General features: G+C 42.9%; 1 protein-coding gene across 2 annotated transcripts in view; it reads right to left on the bottom strand.

Moving 5' to 3' along the window:
• The window catches only part of LOC121314237 (vacuolar protein sorting-associated protein 41 homolog), a 59,000-nt gene that overhangs the window by 24,288 nt on the left and 9,958 nt on the right, over positions 1-24,754 (bottom strand). For both annotated transcript variants that reach the window (XM_041247272.1, XM_041247273.1), the window contains exons 4-7: positions 12,851-12,928; positions 8,926-9,000; positions 4,811-4,873; positions 3,531-3,596 (exon numbers count right to left, since the gene is read on the bottom strand). In XM_041247272.1, the coding sequence (XP_041103206.1) occupies positions 3,531-3,596; positions 4,811-4,873; positions 8,926-9,000; positions 12,851-12,928 (282 nt within the window). The remainder of the gene's footprint in view (positions 1-3,530; positions 3,597-4,810; positions 4,874-8,925; positions 9,001-12,850; positions 12,929-24,754) is intronic.

The raw sequence follows: 24,754 nt of genomic DNA, 5'->3' as shown, positions 1-24,754 counted from the left end.
AGAGAAAAGTGTAAGGTACTGCACGCAGGAAATAAAAATGTGCATTATAAATATCATATGGGAGATACTGAAACTGGAGAAGGAATCTATGACAAAGACCTAGGAGTTTTGGTTGACTCAAATGTCTTCATCTAGACAATGTGGGCAAGCTATAAAAAAGGCCAAAAAGATGCTCAGATACACTGTGAAAAGTGTTGAATTTAAATCAACGGAAGTAATGTTAAAACTGTACAATGCATTAGTAAGACCTCATCTTGAATATTGTGTTCAGTTCTGGTCACCTTGCTACAAAAAGGATATTGCTGCTCTAGAAAGAGTGCAAACAAGAGCGACCAGAATTATTCCAGGTTTAAAAGGCATGTCATATGCAGACAGGCTAAAAGAATTGAATCTATTCAGTCTTGAACAAAGAAGACTACGTGGCAACCTAATTCAAGCATTCAAAATTCTAAAAGGTACTGACAATGTCGACCAAAGGGACTTTTTCGACCTGAAAAAAGAAACAAGGACCAGTGGTCACAAATGGAGATTAGACAAAGAGGCATTCAGAACAGAAAATAGGAGGCACTTTTTTACACAGAGAATCATGAGGGTCTGGAATCAACTCCCCAGTAATGTTGTTGAAGCTGACACCCTGGGATCCTTCAAGAAGCTGCTTGATGAGATTCTGGGATCAATAAGCTACTAACAACCAAACGAGCAAGATGGGCCGAATGGCCTCCTCTCGTATGTATACTTTCTTATGTTCTTATGACTACAATAGTTTACTAATTCTGTATCTAACACATCTTAACCTGAATACTCTTCTTATTCTTACTCTTATTCTGAATGTTCTGTGCACTTATTCCAACTATTAAGTATTCTGAATAACAATAGGATGTTAGCCTGCATGTAAATCCACTTTTTGATGATATATTTCTGTATGCCATGTTAAATCCAATTATTACTATTGTCATGTTTTGTGATTTTGTCAGCCTTCTCTTTCTTAAGCAATGCTTTATTTTGGCACACACCAAATCCTGAAGAAGCTGATGCACTGTAATGTGCATTTGTATTTCTACACAAGATTCGGTGCTCTTGACACCTACTGATTTTGGGGGAGATACACTTACTCAATTCCCTATCAATGCCAACAGTAAAGTTAAGTCAACAGTTGTCACTAAAAGCAGTTAGTGCTGTGACTATTGATTATCAGCAGTTACAGAAACTCGTTAGAAACGGCCCAGGCAGAGCAGCTATACTGCTGTCAGCATCATGTTCCCCATGACCTACAATCACAGTAAGAGTGACATACATACAGTATGCAGATATGTACAGACACACATTCATACAGACAGACAAACAGTACTGTAATTGCACTAGGATTACAAAACCCTCAAATACTTTCTAAAAATGTCCTTAGAAGATTCATCCCAGTTAGGTAAGCAGTTCTCACTCTCTACTGTATGTAACGTATGTGTCACATACATACTGTATGTACTAACTTCCCTACATAAAACCAGACAATGTACTTACCAAATTATTTTTTAGCTTGAAAATAGTAACATGTATTTCCTGGAAACATGTATTGTTTCTTTGTAAATGTAACAGGCAATGCTAAAGGATACTATCAGTAAGCATTTTGTTGGGATTTGGCGCCTGCCTCTTTCACAGCAATTCCTTAGATGTCATTGTGAGATCAAATATGCAAGCAATAGTGTTGCCAATATGCAGAGGCCATTGCAGGCATCCTTGATGACTTCCCATTTCAGATAGAAAAGAGAGGACACCAGGTTGTTGGTGATAAAAAAAAAAATTAAAAAATCTGGAGGAAAGCCAACATTTTAACATTAACTGGAGATATTTCCAACATTTTCTCAGAATCCACAGCATTGATAAAACTGACAAATGGAGAATAACTTGGGGTATGTTAGTATTTTTGTAAATTACTATACCAAAAATCAGTATCTTTGATAGCTCCTGAGTGGCAACATTCATGCCATGTGTTCTTTTTCAAGATTAGACTAGAGAACAAGAAGGGATTAGCAAAAAAGTGTTGATAATACAGTATAATGAAGACCTACTCTCAAAATCTCTACAGGAAGATCTCAATACAAAATGTTTACAAGTACATCACATGTTCAACTGGAGGCAAGCGACATCTTAGAAAGAGAACAGTTTGGAGCAATCTTTGAGATGTAAAATTCAAAGTTATTACAACTATACTGAAACACATATTGTAATATTTAACAATTACAATTTGGACCGTATTCCTGGGTTGATTTTTGCAAAGTTCATATCTTCTTTAGAAACTGCAGATGCTAAGAACACAACCCATATGGACATTAACTACATTTCTGTATAAGGAGTAAGAACACAGGAAGGAATTCAACTTGCAATCTCTTTGGCCAGCAGTAGGCTACCCTGACTCTATCAGTCCATTCTATTTCATTGCAGGACTTTGATCCCTGCTGAAGATCAATTCAATATTTAGAGACCTGGTTATAACAGAACTCTGGAACAATGCAACTGTATTATTCTTTCCAATATATTTTCAGCACAGACATCTGTAAATCCTAGTGTAAATGAATATTAACTTTACTCATTGGTAGATGACACCATTTACATTATTACTCTTGTAATTATTTTCAAAACTGTCTTTAAAGATGAATGGATGTTATAGAAAGCTTGTTATTACTCTGCATCTCTATGTGTGAGACCAGGCCACAAAGCATTGTGGAAATAATATTGAACTAACAAGATATACCTCCCTTTGAAGTTTATTGATTTTTATAAGTCTACTCCTTTTGCTTTCTGGGATATTATTAAATATAAAAGGCAGAGGGAGGAAAACAAATCAGTTATAATTGAGTGAAATAATGTTTATTGTTATCCTTTAATAAGGATCAAATGTGTATTAAAAGAAAGAGTAAGCTTAAACAAGTCTCTAGGAAGAGATCTCTGCTATTGCTTTGGGACAGTAATCTCACAATAATAAATTTGAAGTTGAATCCCAATGGCAACAATTCTGCAAATGCAGCTCAATTACTAAAACAAGCCATTGGAGCTTGGTAGTGTTCTACATTTGTAAGTCAGCAACAACATTTTACACTGAGCAATACTAACTGATTTTGATATCTACTATATTACTTCCCACATTACAATGTACTTTCTTGGACACTAATAAGTATGTACCCTAATGCCACCTACTGGACATTTTTAAACCATCTGTGAAATGGTTGTATCAGAATTGAACGATAGTACCTAATATACTGGCAGTAACCTATATGTGCTAACCAAAACGGGCTGATCTGTCCACTACCCAGATTAAAGAAGGTTAGTTTAACACAGTACAATCAGCGAGAGTCAAGGTGCTTTGGTAGGGCAACTAGACCGTTCCCCTGCATTGTAATACACTTGACCATGACAATCCAATCCAGTACTAATTTTTAAAAGCACTAAAACATATTCTGGCATCAAATTATAATCTTAATAAAGACAACAAGCGAAACAAACTGTTCAATTTTCCTTGCCCTCTATGGGATATTCACCTTACTGCCTCCTGTGACAAACTGCTTGCTGCTTGATCTTCCAAACTGCGGGTGGACTGCAACTATCTGCAAAGGTAATTAAAAAACAACAGCATTTAAATAAAGGCATTGTAAAAGTCTGTTCGATGCTTAACCCAATATGTAAGCAATTATGATAATAGGCACATTTTTTAAAAGAAGTTATCAAAATCACTTTTATATTAAGAAATATCATCACTTCCTAGGTATCCCGAGGTCATGCTTAATTATAAACGTGGATTTGACTTCAACGTTATTTTTCTGCATCAATAAATGAAAAAAAATTAAATAAATGCTGAACACACTCTTTTGTGACCAGCTTGTTTTTCATAATAGAAATGCAATCAAATCTGAACTGGCATACAAATTCATTTACAATTGCTTTTTTTTTTTTTTGGCTAATTTATCAAGCAACCTTTTGTGAAAACTATTCTCTTTCAGCCAAGAGGTTAGGTGAGTTGCCAATTAAGTCAAAATACATGTGTGTGTGTGTGTGTGTGTGTGTGTGTGTGTGTGTGGTGGCTGGTTGGGGAGACACTGTAAAGGAATGAGAGAGAAGTTTTGCGAATCTGCACTTAATCCGATCGATAATGTTAACAGATGGGACTTTAGTGGGTTTTAACTGAATAATCCTGGAACAAAAAGCCTGAGGCCGAATGCAGTTTGTGTGCTGCGTCAGCATGGTGGACAAGCAGCAGAAAAAACTAGGATTCTATTTTTATGTTTTAACCAGATTTGACTTTATTTTATTACCCTTCCCTCTCGAGTATTTTTGTCTCTGAACTCATTCAAACTTTTCAGGGCTGATTACTTTCATTTCACCTCCCTAATTATAACTCTCATCTGTAATAATGTTTGTCGTCCCCAGCCCCCTCGCACTACAACTTATTTTAATTTCCCTGCAAAAGCCACCCTTTAAAACGCACCCTTCCTGGCCATATTACCCTCTTCCATCCTTTTATAAGGACGGTTGAAGTTCCAGCCACACATCAGTCTTATCAAAGGGAAGCTGATTTACTGTATCTATTTAGCATGTTTTGTCATGCGTGCCATGGATTAAAAAGGCTATTGGTTGCCTTTCCTTTTATTACCTTTTTTTTCTGTTGTGATTAAGAGCTCATGAAAGGTAAGAGATTGGCGGGCCGGGAGACCGAAGGGCTCAGTTTATCATAAAGTAGATGAGGTGCAGAAATGAGAGCTTCTCTCAATGGGCCTCAAAGCTGGAAGGACTGCCAAAACAAGAAGAGACGGTGTCTACTTACTTTAATGGGGCAGTCAAAATTTTCATGAAAGCCTTCTCTGGTGTACAACCCAAATACCTGAACCTGTCAAAGGAAGAAGAGAGAGAGAGAGAGAGAGAGAGAGAGAGAGAGAGAACATGAGAACACAAGCATTCACATTGCACTACTAAAACAGCTTGAACCAAAGCACCTCAGAACACATGCATTCACATTGCACTATTAAAACAGCTTGAACCAGAGCACCTCAGAACACATGCATTCACATTGCACTAATAAAACAGCTTGAACCAGAGCACCTCAGAACACATGTATTCACATTCTACATTCTACCACTTAATTAGCAGACCCCACACTTAGCATTTGTACGTTATCTAGCACCAGATCAATCACATTAAGCAAAAGGAGTGCTCTTCTGTTTCACAAAGGGTTCGGCACAACTGCATTTTCTAAATATCAAACTAGGCAAGTACTCTACAGACACTTACTGAATCCACTGAACACAGTGTATAGTGTTTATGCATTTAGCTATTATCAGTAATATAATATATGTAATCTGAAATACCAGACAAGTGCTACTGAATATTTAGCATTAGAAAACTATTGAGTGCGAACAGCCAATCAGCTTCCAATCTGCTTTGTATAGATGCCAGCTGAAATGTTGAAGTGTTTAACTCAATTCAATTTGAAATCAATCTGCCCATGAATACCAGCTTTTTCCCTTAACATTTTAATCCACAACTAATCTGTTAACATAAAAAGCTACTTAAACATGCTTTCTGACGCTGGTCTAGAGACAAGCGAATCATGTCTGTGACAGGACACCATAATGAAGGCTCAATTCACAGCTACTGGACAGCAAATCAACAGAAAAGACACGATTGGTCCACAATTATGTCATTAGCTGGATACTCCACGTGTATTTCGTTTTTATATTCTAATTATGTTAGGGACTATTTTCCTCAGCGGATAGGTTTAAAAGTTTTTTTTAAAGAGAAAATAAAGAAATAAACTGTTTTCTAATAGTAATAGTGCCCTCTTGATGCAGGCTCTACCATGTGGTAGATAATCTTGACTTTGGTTAGCGCCCTCGCCTACATCTCGGTTGACGCATAACTCCAGTCGGGGTCATCCACCACACGATAGAGCCCACATTGACTGGCTCTATCGCTTAAGTAAAACCCTATCTAATAACACAGGAATTTAAACAATACAAAATAATAATAAATAACAATGTAAATATATTTACTGTATTTAGAGTACAGATTTAGAAAAAAATTCCCTATAAAGTTACCAAACCAAACTAAAAAGAACTCTGACATTGAAATTAGCGGGATTCTGACATTGACATTAGGGGGGATTAAGTTGTTCCTAATTTAACAGTTGTAACTGTAATAAATGGAGCAACTTGCATTGAGGCATAAAGACCTTAACATATTCAGAGACAGTCTGCAAAACTGATCACAAATGTGAAGACAACACTGATGGACACTTTTAATGCATTTCTCACCTATTTCAACACAAACGTTTTTTAATATTGCAAATGCTAGTGATCAACGGTTTGGTTTTCTGTTATGTTGTTATTCTATAGGTGGGATGTAATAAACAAGATCCCGATTTTTTATTGTACAACAACCCCTTTTCCACAGTTATTTTATTTGAAGTGTTAAATTTGAAGGTTTTCCCTTGCTTGTTGGCTACAAGTGTATCTCAGTAATGTTATTGCTTTATGAAAATGTGTAATTTGTCACTTTGTTTATTAAAAAGAAACAGCCACAGCAGGGTTTTACAAATAGCATATGTCTACAGTATATATGTTTTTACCTGAAATACACACACCAAAAAAAAATGTTAAACTCATAATTACTGCATTTCATGCTTTTCTTTGTAGATAAGACATCACTACCTATTTTCAGTTCAAGGATATTTTCTTTTACTTGTATATAATGACTCTGATTAGGTTTTGGAAATTAACGAATATTGCACTGCTTCTCTGAATTTTGAACGGACCGAAGCACAGGAAAACACCATGTTCACCTCAGCACTTACAATCTCTTCAAAAGGTCTACTGAAACAAATGAATGCACAGGCCCCAGACGTGCTGAAGATGTCTAGCCAGTCTTGTGTTCCATTATAAAATCCAGCCTCTTTTTTAGATTTGTAGGGGTAATAGTAGTTTTTTGGCAGCAACCTACCTGGAACGATCCTAACACTGACTGAAACACCCTGCTACTCATGGACCTGTGACATTTTTCCCAGGAGACCTTTTGATACAATCTTAGGTGACTTAACCTTGCAAGAGGGTCTATACTTTTATGTTCCCCCAATGTCTATCACAAAGCACACCTAGAAAGAGTTTTTGTGAACTGTTCTTTGTGAAGAGGTGTTTTAAAGAGACTGTGTTTTAAAATCAAAAACATTTGCATTTCTTCACAATCAAGGCAGTTGTCTGGTAGTGGGCTCAGATTTATGACCGGTACTGTACATCACTCCCCCACGGCTGACATCGTAACAGACATCTTGAAATCTGTGGTAATGTTTGCTTTCTCTTCTGGGGTATAAAGGCTTCACACTTCAAATGAAGCACAACCCCCCCAAAAAAGAACAGAATAATTCAAAAACAGGAATAACTGCCTTTTAAATACAGAATCCTACACACATGCTGTGGAAAATGCATTTCCTGCTCATGGTGCTTAGAGTAAATCTGAAATTGAAAGAGTTCAAAGTTCAGTTTCAGTCAATGAGTAGCATACCAAGATGTTGAACATTCAATATGTCTATCTCTCTATTTATTTTAACATGTGTATCTATTATTCTTCTTGATCTAACAGGGCTCAGCTGCAGAGGCTGGAATCTGTTTATCAGGATGGGGAATTAATGACTTTTACATTTCAATCGTCAGGGTTAGCTCAAGGATGCATGATTGCTAACAATGCCAAAGTATACAAGACCTCAATAATAACACAATACATATTTTTATATACGGTAACAATATTAACTGTTAAATTCAGATTCTGCAAATAACTAATCTATACATCTACATTTATCTGATGAATCTCTTTAGTTTATTAATAACACACACACACACACAAGCTCAGAATTCCACTGCTGGCTCAAAATTTGTCAAGTTGGGTCTCAAAGGACCCCAGATTTTGCCACAACAAGAATGGTATAGTCTTGGTTTTAAATAAAATAAGACAATTAGGAGCTGTCATTACATACTTTCACAACCTTTACAGGCAAAAGCATGTTTGTGTGCACCATCCCGAAGTATCAGCTGTAACACCCAGACATTAGACAACATTTAGGTGTGAATCAATAAGAGTTACAATGGAAGACCAAAGTAACCAAATCCTTACTGACAAACACCGTCTTCTAAAGAAGACACATACAGATCTTTGTCATAGTTCATTTCAGTCTGGGTTTTCTTCCACACTCTCCTGGAAATTTTATAAGGCAAAAGGAGTTATGTAAAAGACAAATTTTCATCTTAAAATGTTAGTTATTCACCCTGTGTGTGTGGATGTGGCAAAGAAAAAGCATTTTCCTTAAATCACTGGCCAGCTCTCTAGAAGAGAAATGAGTCATAAATTAAAGGTAACAGATAGTATCTTCAAAGCAACCGTTGAGTAAAAAGCCTCAGTATTCAATAAATCTGTATTCATTTTCAAGAGATAACCACCTTGGAGCTTTGTTGTTTATTTTTGTGTTACTAAGAACCATCATGTTTCCTGATGAGCTGTAATTATACTGTTGACAGGCTGCTGTCAGATATAGTACTTAACACAAATAGATACCACATGAAAGGTACATTCTAAAATGTAATATCTAATAAAACACCCAAATGTAATGCTCAGTTTATTTTTCAGAGAATGCTTACTTACAATACAGTAGTGGACCAACAATTTGAAGGAACTACTGTACTAGATCAAATGTTGAAATAAAAATGTTATATTTTATTCAACCACTGGGGGACATCAAAGAGCTATCTGCAGCAGTAAGAACCAGATAGTACACACAACTTCTATCTGGGTTGAGGGAAGTAAAATGTCTTGTGCTGTTAAAACATTGCTGTTCAAAAGTAAATGGTAATCTTCTTAATGTGTTGAAAAATAGTGTATTATAAAGAAACAATTTACCTTGCCATCTTCTGAGCAAATTCCCACATGCTCTCCGCTATCATCCAAGCTGATCTGATTTATTTTTACTGGGCTCTGGAAAGGCAAAACATAAACTAATCAGGATTGAAAAATGTGACACGTAAGATTGAGACAAAAGCTGTGTTTAATAATCCATTTAGTGTCTGAAGGCACGGAGGGGTGGGGAGAAGACACGCACACACAATCTGCTTTGACAAACTGTCCTTTCATCTGTGGGGTCTGGGTTTTTACCAACCTACCCCCAAACTAAAAACAGAAAAAAAAAAAAAAATTGACAGTCGCATAAGTTCATATGTGAAATGAGGCCTGGCTCCTCCTTAGCCCTTGTACTATGTGTGATGAAGCACTGTGGCAATTCATTTGGAGTGTAACTTTTGGTAATATTGAGAAATCCCTATCGGGCAGTTTTCAGGTGTTACAGAACATAAACCACTCATAGTCTTTTACAGTGGCACCCCCTATTTGTTTCAATATATTTTCCTGTGTACCATGTAATAAATATTGATTTTCATTAAATATTGTGACATTGTGGTGGAAACATTAAAGTTATTGGTCAATCTCTAGTTCAGCAAATGCTGGTGAACAGAAGGCTGTAATGAGCAGTCGAAACATTTACATTTCTTTCTTTCTTTCTTTCTTTCTTTCTTTCTTTCTTTCTTTCTTTCTTTCAAACATGTTACTGTCAACTATAATTTATCAAACTGTGTAACCAGAAAAAAAACATTAATTTAGTGGTAAAAAAAAAATATATGTACTGACTTTTTTCAGTCGATGGTAGGCCTTTACTCAAAAGTCAAGCAGTACAGTACTGACCAAATGTAGCAAGTAAATTCCAGATTAGGTGTCAAGTGAGAAAATGGATGAAAGAATGAATGAATGAAATGTTTAACCAGGAAAAAAACCTACTGAGACGCATCATCTCGCTTCCACGGGTGCCCTTGTGGCGGCAGCCACTGTAGGGTGACCACCCGTCTATAAATGGGCGGGAAAGTCCCGAAATGTAAAGATCAAGTTCCGGTCCCGGGCTTAACGCCTCCGGGACAGCATTTGTTCCGAATTCATAGACACAGTGCAATCTTACAGTTTAGCGCCAGTTAGACCATAGCATACCTGTTTATAGCGCATCATGGCATCGCCCCTGCCAAATTATTTTGCAATGCCCGACACACGGTCGCTCGCCAGTTAAAAAAAAAAAAAAAAAAAAAAAGTATGCTTTTATCTAGGCGTGTTCCCAGAAATCTTTCACATGGTACCCACAACTAACCACACCGACATCTCATCTCATCTCATGCCGATAACGACGCTGCATCAACATGCTGTAAAGTGTTTCAGTCAGAGTGCTACATTTCTGTTCTTTCCCAAGTTTCCCTTTTTGAAAATGAATAAACACAGCGCGCTGCCATCGAGACAGAACAGCAACTACAGTGACAGCCAAACAGTCTACAACAATAAAAGCTACAAATAAACCTATTTGAAATACAGATTTAAATGAAAAACTAGCTCAAAAATATTTTATGCTGGTTCCATTTCTAATCATTTTAATCTCACAATGGAAGAAAAACCAAAACACTTAGTATGGATCATGTCAGCCCTTCAAATTAGGGGAAAAAAAATCCAGCCTATATGGGAAGTTCCCATTAATTGTGGCAAAGTTGTCTCCCCAGACACCTATTGTCGAGATACCTTTTACTCACAGTCCTCTAAAAGGAAAAATAAATCAATCAGCTAATGTATCATTGGTAAAGCTACTCCACCTAACAAATGGATAATTGATTATTTATTTTTTATGAAATGCTGCCTCCCTTTGGAAATGAAGCCTTACACCATCACAGGGAGGACACAGCATCTGAAACAGTGAAAGGTGAGAGTCTTTTAATAACCGGTACAAAACCTTTTAAAACTCTGCTGCAGCCAGAGTGTGAGCAGGCCGCCCAGCACTAAAAGCGTCAAAAGCTGACTCTGTCCCCAAGGTCGTTTGAGGTCACTTTAGTTCAAATATCTGCCAAACCGCAATTTCAATCAGTGCTTTGTTTCTCTACATTATAAGTCTGAGCTATTACAGATATGTCATATGCTATTACTCTGAAGAATACCGAACTGCACAGCCATTCAAAGAATGAAAAGGCTTGATTCTTTGAAGAAATGCGTCAAACTGAAGAGTTTCAGATATTATAGAATGATTATAAACACTCACAGCATCAAGATGTTACTGGGACTTCATTTTAATGCAAAGCTGTTTTTTTTGCTTTACTGAATGTTTCAGGATAGACTGATAATTCTATATTAAATTGAATTTATAAGATTATATTAGATTACATTATGATTAATCGGTTCACAGTTCTTTCACATGCTCTTATTATAAATTAAAAAATTAAAATAAAACAAACATCAAAATTGTTTTTCCTACAAGAAATCAAATTCCCAGTAGCAAATTCCGTGTGTCAGCTGCATTCCTTCATAGGGAAGTGCAACATGGAAGAGTGCAAACGATTTTTCTTTTGCTTGCAAATGCTTTGGGGGGGACAACAACAACAACATTAAAAACCAAATACACGTCTAACATAGTTTGTGCACATAGGAAAATGTGAGTTCTGTGAAGTGACGGCAATACATACTGGACAAGATTTACTTGGATTACTTTGTTAGCTCTGGGTGCTTGAAGATATGCAATTAATTGACCTAATTATAATGCCTCAGGCCTTATGATGAACTACAAGGAATATGGGGAGGTAAACAGATCCTTGATCCAGTACTTTGATATTATGCAATCAAACAATCTATATTTAATACACAATTACATGTATTGTGATTCCGTATTCTATTAATATCGATTACCATGTAGTATATAACTTAGTTTTCTTATGCAAGAATGGAAAGTTTGAAAGTAAAAACAAGTTGGCCATCGCTCAATTAAAAATGTCACTGTAGTATTTTGGCTCCATCCGTTATTCAGTCAACATTATTCCAACACTGTTATAAGGACGCATTTAATTAACAGAACTGGGTTGCTAACCTGCTTGCATGTATATTGATTGGAAATAAAAATCAAGGATGCAACCTGTGTGCAACGAGCCAGCCCCACTGCAGTGTATATTTCTTGTACCGGATGGTTTCTGTGATGTTTTAATTGTTTTCTTCCCACTGAAATGTCCTAAAGAAGAGGTTCTTATATATTTGTTTTTGATAAGTCGGGTTCACAGGTGTTACATGCAACATGTTACCAGTACTTGTGTCTGGTTTTACAGACCTCGATGAGCACTAACCTTGAACTACCTTATCTAAAGTAACATTTAGTAGTCCTAATAGCACCAATCTTGGACTGTGAAACCACCCGCTGAAGTATGAAGTAAAATGATAAAACTACGTCAGTAGTAAACAGTCACAAATGAGTAACTTGGAAGAATGGAAGGATCTGTAAGGATACAATAAGATTCTTTTTGAAGTTATATATTTGTTTATGCCATCGTTTAGGAACCTATACAGCTTCCAGTAACCAAGTAATTACATAGCGTCAATGTATTTAAGCCTGTTTTTTTTTATTTATTTTAACTGTAGCTTACCTTATGTTTGAATGTTTGTAGTTATGTGTGGATGCCAATCAACAAATGCTATCAAATGCACTGTTTTCTTTGTGAACACATAGCATAGTCATTTTTGGTAGTTTCACTAAATAGTTATTTAAAATCAATGTTATTTTTTAAAACTGTATATCACAGTACTCTCACCTGGTCATTAGGATTACTGTGCATCTTTTTACAGTGGTCCAAGTAGTACACACGCTAAGAGGCAATCTATGCAAGGTTTCTCATTAAACAGTTGTTACTGTGAAGTTTCTCTTAAAAAGGTGCTTTTCTCATTCACTCACCAGACACACTGACTTCACAGCTCAGTAAAGAATACTTACAATGTCAAACTTCTGGGTTACATTCCCCTGTATGTCCAACAGAAACACCTTGCCAAAATGTGTGCCCAGAGCCAAAAACTGAAACAAAGAAATAAGAGATTTAAAATAAAATTTTACATTACAACATTCATGCATTAACTACTTGTTGCACTGCAGGCAATTCTATACATCATACCATGCTCTTCCATTCGCTCTGTCTATGGATCGTTTTGAATGAAGCACATAAACCAATTAGATTTTAACAAAATGTAAACAATCAAATATCTTGTACCAGTTATCACGGTTTTTGTTACTTTTTAAAAGACACTAACTGTAACTGGATAACAGTGCCATAATTAAACTGCCTTTTGAGACACTAAGATGGCATTTTCAGTACTAGATGTCTCCCTTAGGCTCCCATCGTAGTAATGGTCAATGTTGTCATGGCTCAACAAAGCCTTCTGAAACATTCTTCCTGTTTAACTAAGGGGACAGATATATGGAAGAATATGCATTTTTGTTTCCACCAATGAAACCCAACTTCAGTTGACTTGTCTAGATTTTAAACAGACAGTACATAAATTAATCCGGAGGTTTTATTTTGAAAAATAACTTATGTCAGCTTATGATGTTGAACTATAAGTCATTAATTCATTCTGGATACAAAAGTGTTGCTCCCATCACAAACAAATACTTTTCTAAAGTCTGTAAATTATATATAGTATATACTGGACCTTCAATTATTAGTATGGCATATACAATGCCTAGCAACACTAGAAAAAAAAAATGAAAATGGGTGTTTTTTGTGTATAAAAAACAAAAGCATTCTCTGTGGAAAACCCTTTTATTTCTCCATCCGATTGCCTTGATGAAATACACAGCATTATAATAAACTCCCTGGCATCTCTTTGTAATGTAGAGAAAGAGTTTAGAAGGACTGGGCAAAACATCTGTGTGACTGGGACAGAATGAATCCGAACTGTAAATCTACCTCCCAACCTGAAGGGGCACTAAACAAGGTTGATGGTACACCTTCACATGGATGGACCGACTCAATGGTAGGGCGGGAACCGGACGTCGGCTATCTTGGTGAAAGGGCGTAGCAGAGCTGTTCAGCTGTGATCAGCTGTGTTGCTGACGGCAATTGGATACAGCGTGGCAGCATGCTCATCACAGGGGAGTTTGGCTGTACAAAGGGGACGCAGCTATGTGAGTACAGCCCTGTAACAAGATGGCTGGTGGATGATGTCAGAGACCCGGAAGGAACACACAGACAGGCAGTACTGGAGTTGAAACAGAGATGCAATGGTTGTGCTCAGTGTTTTATTGAATGCAATAAATAAAAGATTTAAACAAAAACAGCACATGCCACTTCAGGCCAAAATAAATAGACAAACAAAAAATGGACTAACGCTAACTAAGTATCGTGCTGGTCCTTCTAGCACAAAATAGCAATTGTAATATTTCTTTAATTTATTTTCTTAATTCTCTTCTCTACACCTGTTCTCCACTTACCGAATACACAACCCCTGCTGCTTACATTTGTGCCAGGATTCAATTACTAATTAATTATTCACTTGAATCCCATCACGTCAACTAATTTGTGCAATCCCTGTGCTCACATATTAATACACATTTTATCTGCACGTGAAGTGATTGTGCAATGCCTGTGCCTAAATACAACTATATATTTTAAATCATGTGTGTTACACAGACCCAATTATATCCCGTGCACCAATACATATAAACAACATTAATAGAATACTGATAGAGCACCACAGAGCACCTGCACCACCACCGCACCTCAACCCAATACAGCACCACCACCGCACCTCAACCTGATAGAGCACCACCATCGCACCTCAACCCGATACAGCACCACCACCGCACCTCAACCCAATACAGCACCACCACCGCACCTCAACCCAATACAGCACCACCACCGCACCTCAACCCGATACAGCACCACCACCGCACCTCAACCCAATACAGCACCACCACCGCACCTCAACCCGATACAGCACCACCACCGCACCTCAACCCGATACAGCTCCACTACTGCGCCTCAACCCGATACAGCACCACAGAGCACCTGCACCACCACCGCACCTCAACCTGATAGAGCACCTGCACCACCACCGCACCTCAACCTGACAGAGCACCTGCACCACCACCGCACCTCAACCCGATACAGCACCACCACCGCACCTCAACCCGATACAGCACCACCACCGCACCTCAACCCGATACAGCACCACCACCGTATCTCAACCCGATACAGCACCACAGAGCACCTGCACCACCACCGCACCTCAACCCGATACAGCACCACCACCGCACCTCAACCCGATACAGCACCACCACCGCACCTCAACCCGATACAGCACCACCACCGTATCTCAACCCGATACAGCACCACAGAGCACCTGCACCACCACCGCACCTCAACCCAGAGCACCAGCACCACCACCGCACCTCAACCCGATACAGCACCACCACCGCACCTCAACCCGATACAGCACCACCACCGCACCTCAACCCAATACAGCACCACCACCGCACCTCAACCCAATACAGCACCACCACCGCACCTCAACCCGATACAGCACCACCACCGCACCTCAACCCGATACAGCACCACCACCGCACCTCAACCCGATACAGCACCACCACCGCACCTCAACCCGATACAGCACCACCACCGCACCTCAACCCGATACAGCACCACAGAGCACCTGCACCACCACCGCACCTCAACCTGATAGAGCACCTGCACCACCACCGCACCTCAACCTGACAGAGCACCTGCACCACCACCGCACCTCAACCCGATACAGCACCACCACCGCACCTCAACCCGATACAGCACCACCACCGCACCTCAACCCGATACAGCACCACCACCGTATCTCAACCCGATACAGCACCACAGAGCACCTGCACCACCACCGCACCTCAACCCAGACACAGCACCACCACCGCACCTCAACCCGATACAGCACCACCACCGCACCTCAACCCGATACAGCACCACCACCGCACCTCAACCCGATACAGCACCACAGAGCACCTGCACCACCACCGCACCTCAACCTGACAGAGCACCTGCACCACCACCGCACCTCAACCCGATACAGCACCACCACCGCACCTCAACCCGATACAGCACCACCACCGCATCTCAACCCGATACAGCACCACAGAGCACCTGCACCACCACCGCACCTCAACCTGATACAGCACCACCACCGCACCTCAACCCGATACAGCACCACAGAGCAACCTGCACCACCACCGCACCTCAACCCGATACAGCACCACCACCGCACCTCAACCCGATACAGCACCACCACCGCACCTCAACCCGATACAGCACCACCACACCGCACCTCAACCCGATACAGCACCACCACCGCACCTCAACCCGATACAGCACCACAGAGCACCTGCACCACCACCGCACCTCAACCCGATACAGCACCACCACCGCACCTCAACCCGATACAGCACCACCACCGCACCTCAACCCGATACAGCACCACCACCGCACCTCAACCCGATACAGCACCACCACCGCACCTCAACCCGATACAGCACCACAGAGCACCTGCACCACCACCGCACCTCAACCCAATACAGCACCACCACCGCACCTCAACCTACACAGCACCACCACCGCACCTCAACCCGATACAGCACCACCACCGCACCTCAACCCGATACAGCACCACAGAGCACCTGCACCACCACCGCACCTCAACCTGATACAGCACCACCACCACACCTCAACCCGATACAGCACCACCACCGCACCTCAACCCGATACAGCACCACCACCGCACCTCAACCCGATACAGCACCACCACCGCACCTCAACCCGATACAGCACCACAGAGCACCTGCACCACCACCGCACCTCAACCCAATACAGCACCACCACCGCACCTCAACCCGATACAGCACCACCACCGCACCTCAACCCGATACAGCACCACCACCGCACCTCAACCCGATACAGCACCACAGAGCACCTGCACCACCACCGCACCTCAACCCAATACAGCACCACCACCGCACCTCAACCCGATACAGCACCACCACCGCACCTCAACCCGATACAGCACCACCACCGCACCTCAACCCGATACAGCACCACCACCGCACCTCAACCCGATACAGCACCACCACCGCACCTCAACCCGATACAGCACCACCACCGCACCTCAACCCGATACAGCACCACCACCGCACCTCAACCCGATACAGCACCACCACCGCACCTCAACCCGATACAGCACCACCACCGCACCTCAACCCGATACAGCACCACACCGCACCTGCACCACCACCGCACCTCAACCTGATAGAGCACCTGCACCACCACCGCACCTCAACCCGATACAGCACCACCACCGCACCGCACCTCAACCCGATACAGCACCACCACCGCACCTCAACCCGATACAGCACCACCACCGCACCTCAACCCGATACAGCACCACAGAGCACCTGCACCACCACCGCACCTCAACCCGATACAGCACCACCACCGCACCTCAACCCGATACAGCACCACCACCGCACCTCAACCCGATACAGCACCACCACCGCACCTCAACCCGATACAGCACCACCACCGCACCTCAACCCGATACAGCAACCACAGAGCACCTGCACCACCACCGCACCTCAACCCAACACAGCACCACCACCGCACCTCAACCCAACACAGCACCACCACCGCACCTCAACCCAATACAGCACCACCACCGCACCTCAACCCAATACAGCACCACCACCGCACCTCAACCCGCATACAGCACCTCAACCAGAGCACCAGCACCACCACCGCACCTCAACCCGATACAGCACCACCACCGCACCTCAACCCGATACAGCACCACCACCGCACCTCAACCCGATACAGCACCACCACCGCACCTCAACCCAATACAGCACCACCACCGCACCTCAACCCAATACAGCACCACCACCGCACCTCAACCCGATACAGCACCACCACCGCACCTCAACCCGATACAGCCCCGGTGTTGGCTGTGTCGAGGTGGTGACACCTCCACACACCACCGCACCTCAACCGTGATACAGCACCACACCACCGCACCAGTCCACCACCGCAGTGGTCGTGGTGGCGCGTGGAGCACCATCAGACATCTACCGTCGTGGGTGCACCTGCGTGGAGTGGGTGCACTGTCGTGATAACACGTCCCCCGATACGCACCACCACCGCACCTCCAACCCAATCCGCGTCGAGCGTGTCCGTTGACGTGGTGCACCTCACCAATGGGCTATGTCGTGGCTAACCGCACCACCACCGCACCTCAACCCGATACAGCACCACAGAGCACCTGCACCACCACCGCACCTCAACCCAATACAGCACCACCACCGCACTCAACCCGATACAGCACCACCACCGCACCTCAACCCGATACAGCACCACCACCGCACCTCAACCCGATACAGCACCACCACCGCACCTCAACCCGATACAGCACCACCACCGCACCTCAACCCGATACAGCACCACCACCGCACCTCAACCCGATACAGCACCACCACCGCACCTCAACCCGATACAGCACCACCACCGCACCTCAACCCGATACAGCACCACCACCGCACCTCAACCCGATACAGCACCACAGAGCACCAGCACCACCACCGCACCTCAACCCAGATACAGCACCACCACCGCACCTCAACCCGATACCACCATACCCAGCACCACCACCGCACCTCAACCCGATACGATACACCACCTGCACCACCACCGCACCTCACCACCGCACCTCAACCCGATACAGCACCACCACCGCACCCTGCACCACCACCGCACCTCAACCTGATACAGCACCACCACCGCACCTCAACCCGACCAGCACCACCACCGCACCTCAACCCGATACAGCACCACCACCGCACCTCAACCCGATACAGCACCACCACCGCACCTCAACCCGATACAGCACCACCACCGCACCTCAACCTGATAGAGCACCTGCACCACCACCGCACCTCAACCCGATACAGCACCACCACCGCACCTCAACCCGATACAGCACCACCACCGCACCTCAACCCGATACAGCACCACCACCGCACCTCAACCCGATACAGCACCACCACCGCACCTCAACCCGATACAGCACCACCACCGCACCTCAACCCAACACAGCACCACCACCGCACCTCAACCCGATACAGCACCACCACCGCACCTCAACCCGATACAGCACCACCACCGCACCTCAACCCGATACAGCACCACCACCGCACCTCAACCCTACAGATACAGCACCACCACCGCACCTCAACCCGATACAGCACCACCACCGCACCTCAACCCGATACAGCACCACCACCGCACCTCAACCTGATACAGCACCACCACCTCAACCCAGAGCACCTGCACCACCACAGCACCTCAACCCGATACAGCACCACTCTGGTCACCTCACCTGAATAGAGCACCAATCACCGCACCTGGAACCCGATACCTGCGGTGGACCGTCGGTGGGTGGCGTGGAGTTTGGCACCACCACCGTGACGTGGTGGCACCCGTTTGAGTTGCACCTACCGTCGTGTGGTGGCGGTGGAGTTGGGCTATGTCGTGGTGGTGGCGTGATATTTGGCTATGTCACACGTGGTGGTCGTGGACGTGGCACCACCGTGGAGTTGGGCTATTTCGTGGACGTGGTGGTGGCGTGGAGTTGGACTGATCTATGGACGTGGTGGCCTCTGGAGTGCGGCTGGTGGTGGCGTGGAGTTGGCTATGTCTGTGGTGCACTCGTGGACGTGGGGGTGTTTTGCGTACACAGCACCTGCACCACCACCGCACCTCAACCTGATACAGCACCACGGAGCACCTGCACCACCACCGCACCTCAACCCGATACAGCACCACCACCGCACCTCAACCCGATACAGCACCACCACCGCACCTCAACCCACCACCACCACCTCAACCCGATACAGCACCACCACCGCACCTCAACCCGATACAGCACCACCACCGCACCTCAACCCGATACAGCACCACCACCGCACCTCAACCCGCACCAGCACCACACCGCACCTGATACACCACCAGCACCACCACCGCACCTCAACCCACCACCGCACCTCAGAGCACCAGCACCACCACCGCACCTCAACCCGATACAGCACCACACCGAGCACCACAGCACCACCACCGCACCTCAACCCGATACAGCACCACCACCGCACCTCAACCCGATACAGCACCACCACCGCACCTCAACCCGATACAGCACCACCACCGCACCTCAACCCGATACAGCACCACCACCGCACCTCAACCCGATACAGCACCACAGAGCACCTGCACCACCACCACACCTCAACCCGATAAAGCACCACCACCGCACCTCAACCCGTTACAGCACCACGGAGCACCTGCACCACCACCGCACCTCAACCCGATACAGCACCACGGAGCACCTGCACCACCACCGCACCTCAACCCGATACAGCACCACCACCGCACCTCAACCCGATACAGCACCACAGAGCACCTGCACCACCACCGCACCTCAACCCTGTCGTCCCCCCAGCACCACCAGAGATACAGCACCACAGAGCACCTGCACCACCACCGCACCTCAACCCGATACAGCACCACGGAGCACCTGCACCACCACCGCACCTCAACCCGATACAGCACCACCACCGTACCTCAACCCGATACAGCACCACAGAGCACCTGCACCACCACCGCACCTCAACCAGCACCACGGAGCACCTGCACCACCACCGCACCTCAACCCGATACAGCACCACCACCGCACCTCAACCTGATACAGCACCACCACCGTATCTCAACCCGATACAGCACCACGGAGCACCTGCACCACCACCGCACCTCAACCCACTACAGCACCACCACCGCACCTCAACCTGATACAGCACCACCACCATATCTCAACCCGATACAGCACCACGGAGCACCTGCACCACCACCGCACCTCAACCCGATACAGCACCACCACCGCACCTCAACCCGATACAGCACCACCACCGCACCTCAACCCGTTACAGCACCATGGAGCACAGGCACTGCACACTGGAACTGGATTTATTTTGTTACGGTTCTTGGGACCTCAAGCTCACTGTAAATTCCCCAACACCATTGCTGGTAGAGGGAAGTGTTTTTTTTTTTTAAATTAAAAACCCAAGACTTTTTTTTAAATACGCCAGTTGTTGTGGGCATTGGATCATTACCCACACCACTCACATTCTGACAACCTGCCCCAACACTGGCAATACAATCAATATTAATTGCCTGCTATCAACCCTCTGTCAAAGATTGTGAAATACATAGTCCCAGCAGTCAGTTGTACAGCTGTTATGCATGTCATAATGCAGGGCTAACAGGAAGGATATTTAAATCAGCCATATGATCACTTAGCAAAAAAAAAAAAAAAGTTTAAATAAGTGTGTACTACTGTACATGATCACAGGTATTTTTTGTATATTACATTGTGCCTCGGACAACTTAGGTATACACATTTCAAGACAAAATGTGACAGAGACGGGCGCAAATTACTGTTCAGATCAGGCTTGCTCAAGTTTGATGCCTGAAGAAACATGGTATACCGTACTTATGTGCCTATATATATATTATAATATATATTATAATATATATATATATATATATATATATACTGATACATTTAGCAGAACTCTAGTAAAAAAGGTTCTTAACTTATATTATAGTGGTAGTGGAAGTTAGCTGTCAGAATGAGGTATGAGGTGTCTTTGTATGCTGACAACAAATGGTGTGTCTGCAGTCTGTACACACTGGCTGATGGACTATGGCAGGGAATTAAAAATGCAGCCTGAGAGGCAAGCAGCAAAACAGCTTCTGGAGCAAGAACTGTGAAATTGCTGGGGAAACCCTATTTATTAAAAACACAGCACTGTGAAATAGTGTTTTATACTATTCAGACTACATAAACATAATAAATGCATTTCTGGCACATTCAGACATGCCCACAAGTTTTCACTTTGCCAAGTTGCGTGATGTGATTATTTACTTACTTACATTTTTCTTTTTTTTTCTTTAAATAAAGAATACAATTTAAAACTGAATTTCTAATTGCAATTTTTCTTATACAGACTGATGCTTGATCAATATCATTTCAGGTGTAGGGTGCTACCTGCTGAACCCGTGTTTGTGAATGTGTTTTTAAAATAAACTGCCCATTTTTTTTAAAAAAGCAATGTGTCAAAAAATGGAAACAGCCTTTCTTTAGTAGAGATATCTAAGATACACAGTACATGTATTTCGAATACACAGAGTTGGCATGCTGTATATAGAGATAGACATCTAGACAGACTGACCTGCTGAAAAAGGTGCCATATGCATCTATAATGAATGCCAGTGAAACTGCAGAATGGAACAAGCTCTGTTAAAAGGCTATTTCAGATAATGATAACCGTTTTTCACTGAAAGTAGCATGTGTTGGGCCTCTCTATTCTAAATGCCACCTCTATTTAGTCTTTAAAACAGGATATTTTTGACTTGCGTGAGTGGTAACTGTCAAATCAATCTGTGTCTGTCACACCAAATCCAGTGTCATTACCAGGGTGTGTGTGTGTGTGTGTGTGTGGTGTGTGTGTGGTGTGTGTGTGTGTGTGTGTGTGTGTGTGTGTGTGTGTGTGTGTGTGTGTGTGTGTGTGTGTGTGTGTGTGTGTGTGTGTGTGTGTGTGTGTGTGTGTGTGTGTGTGTGTGTGTGTATATATATATTACACTATTACACACACACACTGGAGAGGAGGGCTATAGTGGAAATTCATTGACCTGAAGGAAGACTATTGTTACCGACAGGGGGCTATAATGCCCGAAGTCACTGGTATCTTATTGTTGGAGTAGAGGTGGAAGGCATTCCTTAGAAAATGGAATCTTTGTTTACGCAAACTGTAATATAATAGAAACAATAACATGTGTTTTAAAAATGCACACAAGGCTTGTAACTTCTGAATTTAAAGCCTTGGGAGTACACTCCATCCTGACCTGAACACCCCATGCCAGTTAGTCCTGAGCCGCTCTCAAGCAGACTGGCAGTTGACATGGCCCAATATCTACTTAGAGCCTGTAGTTGAGACCACCAAACTCATTTCACTTGTGACCTGAGCTGTGGTTTCAAGCACAGGCCTCCAATGGAGAAAGGCATGAAAGGTAAATAAAAGCCAAGCAAACAACTTATGCAAAAAGGACAAGGCCCAAGATGATTTAAAAATGCCTATAGTTGGTAATAGTAGTGGTACATTTATAAGAGCATATGTGATCAAAGTGGCAGCTGCTTGTGCCTTGAGTAAACTGCTCCACAGAGGAAAAAACATCCTAATAAATAAAACAGTTGAATTTAAATATAAACTATCAGGAGTGTAACAAATATAAATTAAAAACCGGTAGGGTGAGGCTTTTGGCATTAATCAAACTGTGCTCCTAAACCTCCTCCTGGATCTGTAGTGCACCTGAACATGCTTCAGTGCAGTCTATAATGAAATGCTTATATTTACAGGCACAGCTAAGCATGTCAGCCCAAGCTGCACAATCTAAAAAAAAAATAACCTTCCAGTAAAGATCAGGTTTAAAAGGATTTATCAAAATGGAATTGCTTAAATGAAATTCCAATTCAAGCACTTATATTATGAAGCTGCATTAAGCAAGGATGGGGTGCACAGAAAGAGACAGAGCGATACAGAGAGAGACATACACACACACACACAAAAGAGGAAAGAAGAGGCGCATTAGAAATTCAGCCCTGCAATGTCTTTCACTCCTGCAAGGTTGCCTTTTTTCAGGAAGAAAAAAAAGTCCCCTGGGTAAAAAAAAAATAAAAAAATCAATACTGGTTAATAAAACATCAGGTGAGCAGACATAACTAGGTATGACTATTCCACCGCACAGGCCTGCTTGAATGCACCAATGCCATGGCGATTAGTCATCCAGTGCAGACAGTCCCTGGTGAAAATATGAGGCTTTAAAAATGAAAAAAAAAAGTCTATGGGGGGGAAAATATATTTCACTTTATAAGCTGCTGTGGACAGATCAAAACAAGAGTCGCAGAATTTTATTATCCACTTTCAAATAGCATATAATGAGTTTCATCAGTATAATTCATTTTTAATTGGTTATAAAACATTTGCAGGTATTGCCGAGTGTTTGCTCTCTTTGAAATGTATAACCATGTGGCATAATTAAGACCAGTTTTTCCAATGCCTTTTTAATATCAAGCCCACTGTTGCATCTGCAATAATAATATCGTTATAAATTCGGCAGGAAAAATTATTTTACACCATCACAAATCTTGTCAACCTGATGCATAATTTTAAAAATCTGAAAAATCCATTACCATAATTTCAAAAGTATAATGCATGTTCTAATACTGAACACAGGCATGGTCTTAATATTGAAAGTGACTTCTCATTGCCTTTAATAACAACATCAGGACTGTAAAGAAGTAGATTTAAATCATGGTCTCAAAGCAGTGCTTTACTGTAAACATTATTATTTTCAAAAACATTAAAGTGCTTTTATTTTTACATTTCAAGTAATATTTATGTTGTTTTCCACAGTTATTTTACTTTAGCAGGGCTCTAAACTGTGACTAAAATGGTCAGAAATGCGACACAAATATTTTGTTGGCAACTGTCTTTTGTGGTTTAGAAGCCATTGACGCCTGTAACCCCACAAATGCTTCTTCTCCATTTATCAATATTTATGAGTGTGCTATGACATCAGTCTGAAAAAATAAATAAATAAAAAGCCAGCATATCGCATGTTTCTAACTGAAGTGTGAGAAATACGGTAACAATCGATCAAATACAGTGTCTGGAAGTTGTATGAACATCAGCTGAATATGAAATATGGTA

Source organism: Polyodon spathula, chromosome 4, assembly GCF_017654505.1.
Source record: "Polyodon spathula isolate WHYD16114869_AA chromosome 4, ASM1765450v1, whole genome shotgun sequence".
Taxonomy (NCBI): Eukaryota; Metazoa; Chordata; class Actinopteri; order Acipenseriformes; family Polyodontidae; genus Polyodon; species Polyodon spathula.
This window is presented reverse-complemented; position numbering and strand designations above follow the sequence as displayed.